This window comes from Benincasa hispida, chromosome 3, assembly GCF_027475165.1.
Source record: "Benincasa hispida cultivar pf3 chromosome 3, pf3_genome.v1.1, whole genome shotgun sequence".
NCBI classification, from domain to species: Eukaryota; Viridiplantae; Streptophyta; class Magnoliopsida; order Cucurbitales; family Cucurbitaceae; genus Benincasa; species Benincasa hispida.
In genome coordinates this window covers 16,925,522-16,930,602 of record NC_143480.1, presented here as the reverse complement: position 1 = coordinate 16,930,602, position 5,081 = coordinate 16,925,522, and the positions used below count along the sequence as shown (strand labels likewise).

General features: G+C 31.3%; 1 protein-coding gene across 1 annotated transcript; it reads right to left on the bottom strand.

Annotated features, from left to right (window-relative positions):
* Positions 1-384: 384 nt before the first annotated feature.
* LOC120074060 (aspartyl protease family protein 1-like) lies at positions 385-4,532 on the bottom strand. The gene is made up of 10 exons (XM_039027048.2): positions 3,947-4,532; positions 3,644-3,782; positions 3,282-3,514; positions 2,742-2,957; positions 2,497-2,632; positions 2,338-2,411; positions 2,094-2,190; positions 1,941-2,004; positions 953-1,027; positions 385-729 (listed from the first exon to the last, which is right to left on the bottom strand). Exons 1-10 carry the CDS (start codon positions 4,249-4,251, stop codon positions 524-526), a joined length of 1,545 nt encoding a protein of 514 aa, XP_038882976.1. The 5' UTR covers positions 4,252-4,532; the 3' UTR covers positions 385-523.
* Between the last annotated feature and the right edge of the window lie 549 nt (positions 4,533-5,081).

Here is a 5,081-nt window from a genome sequence, read left to right as displayed (position 1 = left end):
TAACTTTGACCAATTTACAAATTAATTAATCAATAACTTTGTCAAGAATCATAAATTTCAACCAAAAGTAAGTCATTTTCCCTAAAAAAATTTTTTTTTTTTTAATATCTGTGAGTGTCCCAGCCAGTTTATACACACTTTCATTAATCTCATCGGATAATCCATTTGACTTACAACATTAGTCACCATGGATTGAACCAATGACTTCTTAGCCCTTTTTCCTACCATTTTATCAATTTCATATCTATATGAATTTTCTTTAGCAATATCTGGAGGTAAAGAGTTAAAATTACAATTTTTTTTTTTAAAATTAGAGTTAAAATTATGACATCTAAAGTGCAATCTGGTGCAATTAAAAGATTAAAATAGAAACTGATACAAAAGTTGAGGGGAACACTATTTTTTTAATCTAGTTAAAATAGATCAAACAATTTATTTTTTAATTATTATTTTGAGAATTAAAATAAAATACATCAAATAAATAATGACCAAGAAGATGAAACCTAGAAAAGAATAACCAAAGTCAAACATACAAAATTGCAAGAATGACAACAAATAGAGAGACAAGTGGGTTTAATGGCGTCGCATCACCCGCCCCAATTTCCGGCAATGGTTGCGTACTGTTGCTTTTTCTTGGGGTAGAAGTTGCCGGAGGAGAGTCGCCGGACGGTGGATATTCGTTGGCCGGAGGAGAGTTACCGGAGGGCGTGCCGACGCCATAACTGTTACCTGGATTTAAGAAAACAACCATAACTGAGGCTGAAAAAATCCAGAAAAACGAAGAGGAGATTTTCAAGAAAAAAAAAAATAGAAATTTTTTTTATAAATAGAAAAATTCCAAAAATATTTACATTTTATAAAAAAAAAATCCAAAATTTTTTAACTTTTTGCTATAAAGTATAAATAATTTTAAATATTTTTATATTTAAAAAGGCCCCAAGAAAATACTCACAATCTTCTACTTCTTTCCATCCCAACACCATCTTTTCACGATCAAAGACAATGCGATAACCAGTCAAGAGATTCTCTACAAGAAAACGAATATCACTAAGAGCCCATTTGGATTACCGATATTATTTTATGGATATAGATATTAAATATTTGATTTGAATCTTTGAAAGTTAAATATCGGGGATAAATTAATGTCTAGATATGCAAGATAATTAATATCGAAAAGTCAAATATGCATGTTCAATTTACCAATTTTTCATATAAAAACCAAAATTAAATAATTATTTAATTAAATACATGAGAACAATTGTTATAGTCATAAATCAAATTTAGCATTATTTAATCAATAAAAATAAATGAATATTTTTATATTAAATCTTTATTAAACATAATTAATGAGTTAAAATTAATTAAATATTGACCATCATTCTAATATAATAATTTATATTAAATAGTTGAAATAGCATAAAATACTGATTGAAAATTATTAATTCTAATTAATATATTTATATTTAATAATTAATTAAAATTAATAATATTGAGTTATTGATATTAATTTATGGAATTTTTTATCTATTCTAAAAAAAAATTTATGGAAATTTTTCACAAACTATTTACAGAAATAACAAAAAAAGAATACTGATAGACACTGATAAACTTCTATCAATGTCTAACAGTGATAAACTTTATCAGTTTCTATCATTGGTAGACTTCTATCCGTTTCTATCCCTGATAGACTTCCATTCCATCTGCTTCTATCACTGATAGATATTGATAAACTTATATCATTGATAGACATTGATAAACTTCTATCACTTGTAGACAATAACACCTTTGATTTTAAGAACTGAAATGATGTGAAACGTCTGAAATCCATGAAAAACTTGAGAGTTCATGATCTTCTTCGGACATCAACACCACTAAGATTGAAAAACAAGATGCTATAAAATATAGCTTCAGAGATTAGATGGAGAGATAGGAGCACTCACGTCCAATTATATTGATATTAGTGCTTTTCAAAATGGCTAGACAAACGGCATATCCACCCATATCCTGAAGCCCACGAAAAACTCAGATCAAGCAAAGCCAAAAAAAGATAGCAGAAAATCTGAAATTTACTTTTAGCTGTTAAAGATACTCACATCAGTAGGAATGCTAACATACGTAGTAATAGCGCCAAAATCATATCCACTCTCCATTGTAAAATTCAAATTGGGTGATAAAAATATTGTTTTTAGACTGGTAGAAATCAAGAGGGAATCAGAATTTGAAGGTCTTTTGAAAGACAGGAAATAGTCACATAAGATGTATCTTTGATCTAAAAACTTAAGCTAGTGGGTGAATTGTGAAAGTAAATATAATTATATATCATTGTTATCCACTTACGGAAGTTGGTAGCAATACTCAAATGGGTAATCAGAATCAAACGTAATGCGGTCTAATTTCATTGCTGCATCCATCTGCAAAACAACTCTATATATAAACAAGAGATTCCATTAACTCATATGGCACTTTCTAAGAGAATTGAAATTGCATATAGCTTACTTTCTTAGTAATAAGAGAGTAAATTGGGTCAGCTAGGTATGTAAAAGAGGAACCGGTGTCGATAATTGCAGTGAATTCAACATTAGTGGGTCTTGTTACCACTATTATCTGAATGATGGTGACATTGTAGTATAAACTGCCAATTAACAAACAAGACAATTCAGTTAGAACAACCAACTTCTCCAAGATAAATGAATGTCATAGATTTTAACTTTTGCACATGTAAAAAGGTGAGAAGTTCTTACGACATGGGATTCAAGGGTGTTTCTCTCTGGCCTAATGGGCCTACGTCTCCATAATCGATTCTCCCAAGACCATCATATGCAAAACACATGGAAAATGAATCAGGAAGCCCATGGCTTGCTAAGAAGCTCGGAACCGATAGCTTTCCCATGCCGAGCCCAATAAGACCATTGGGAGCTGCAATATTTGAAAATAGACCAGTCTGGACCTTACCACATCTGCCATGAAGAATCCCATTTAAGCAATGCAAAAACTCAACAGACTGTAGATGATGTCTATAAGACAGTATTGTTGACATTAAATTAATTATAAAGTGCTAAAACTGTCATTGAACTCCCTAAAAAAGATCACATAGTAATGATTAATTAGTGTTACAGAATCAATTATAATTAGTCCAATACATATTTTCTTAAACTGCCATCGAATTTGTATTTGATTACTTTGTAATCTTCACAAAAAAGAAATCTAAACGAAATGTGTCCAATGAAATTTCAGCACAAGAAGATATAATTCATAACTCAGAGAGATTCAACAAAACTCACCCTAGAGTAACCTTCATATCGACGGGTTTGACTTGTGAATCATTAGTGGCCAAGTGCAATATGTCCTGTACTAAGTATCCAGCAGATGAGGTATTGGGAGACAGATGATGAGTTTTGTAAGGACAAGTACTTTTGTTTGAAGTGCATTGGTTTGTAAGCTCGCACAAAGAGTTGCTGCAGGGTACATTTGTGCTTGTTGTTGAATCATTTGGACTGTAATGATTCAACCAAAACTGTAGAAATAGAACAAAAAAAATGAATTAATTGATACCAACCAACGTCAACTTCAAGAATTAGCACTATTTGTTTCCCAAGAAAATGGATGAAGGAAAGTAAGTGAGATTATGATAAAGAGAGAGTACTTTTTCCCCATCTAATTTGGTCAAATAAGTAGGACATTTGGTGCATTCACAGGGTAACCAGAACAAATCGCTTCCAGTATCCAAAGCCACTAAGAAAAATCGGCCCGGTGTTCCGACCGATACATTGGCGTAGTACAAACTGAAAATCCCCAAACAAAAGGAAACAAAATAGAGCAATTAAACCAAGGCAATAAACCAAAGAGAAAATTTAGAACAAATTAAAATCATAATAGACTCAAAATTAAGAATATAGAGGGGAAAAATTAGGGAAATCAACGGAGAAAGTAAGGTGCAATGCAGTACTTTCCCAAACCGCCGATGTTGTAGGTCTCGTTCCCATAAGAGAACATCGGCGACGTATCATCGTTAGTGGTGGTCAATCGCCGGTCGTGAAGTAGCCGATCGCGGTGGACCATAGTCGCGTAATACCCAGGGGTGTGTTTCTCCGGTAAACCCTCAGAGTCGAGAATGTCCTTAATCGAATCCGAAAATCGATGGTGGATACTGAACTTAAAGGAAGCGGTATGGCCACTCCTCAGGCCGCCGGCGACAAGTAAAACAGAAAGAAACAGAAACATTTGGGCGCCAGAGCTGAATGTCCACGCCATGGACGCCGATCAGAGGATCCAGGAGTTTTCCGGGAAAATGATGAAGACATGGAGGGAATTGAGAAGAAGAATTTAAATGGAATTGAAGGGGAGTGGAGGAATTAACGGATTCAATGTGGAGTAACATGAGAAGCGTTGAAGTTCTGAAGAAGACGACGAAATTGTGATATCTGAAGAACAAAGTCAAACATTTCTCTTTGTTAGGAAGAAATATATATATTAAAGTATGATATATATATATTTTTTAATTTTTGAAAATGATATTAAAGTATGATATTTATATAATATACTTTTGGAATTTCTAATTTTATAATGGATGGTTCATGCAAAGAGAGTTAATGGGAGAAATAAGGCGATTTTTTTAAAGCTAATTAGGAAAGAAAGGTTGATTTCAAACTACTTAAGAAAAATGGATGAAAATCTTGTCTTTAGAATGCATCTCTACACATTCTACAATTTTTTTTTTAAAAAAAAATTAACCAATCAAAATTGAATGCGTCTCTTATTTTTTTTTTTTAAAAAAAAAGAACGGTTTAAATGTGTCTACTGCAGACACATTTAATATAAAAAGAAAAAATATTGATAAAGACGATATTTTTTCTAATAAATTTTAATTTTTTTTAACCCTAAAATTAACAATAGAAATTTTCATTCTTTTAACATAAAATTAATCATCTCATTAACCTCATTTTTTTATAGTGATGCTAATGTTACACATTTTAATTTGATATACACAATAATCTTACTTTGATTAAGAATTTTTATTCTTTGATTAATTTAATATATTTGATATTAATTTTAATAATGTTCAACTCGTTTAATTCTAAACC

Bases quoted from the DNA above. Each gene is read 5' to 3' on its own strand.
- LOC120074060 (XM_039027048.2), bottom strand. From the start codon at position 4,251: ATGGCGTGGACATTCAGCTCTGGCGCCCAAATGTTTCTGTTTCTTTCT. The intron at 2,633-2,741 runs GTAAGAACTTCT...GTTAATTGGCAG, and splicing joins ACACCCTTGAATCCCATGTC to TTTATACTACAATGTCACCA. The intron at 2,191-2,337 runs GTAAGTGGATAA...GATTTCTACCAG, and splicing joins GAGTATTGCTACCAACTTCC to TCTAAAAACAATATTTTTAT.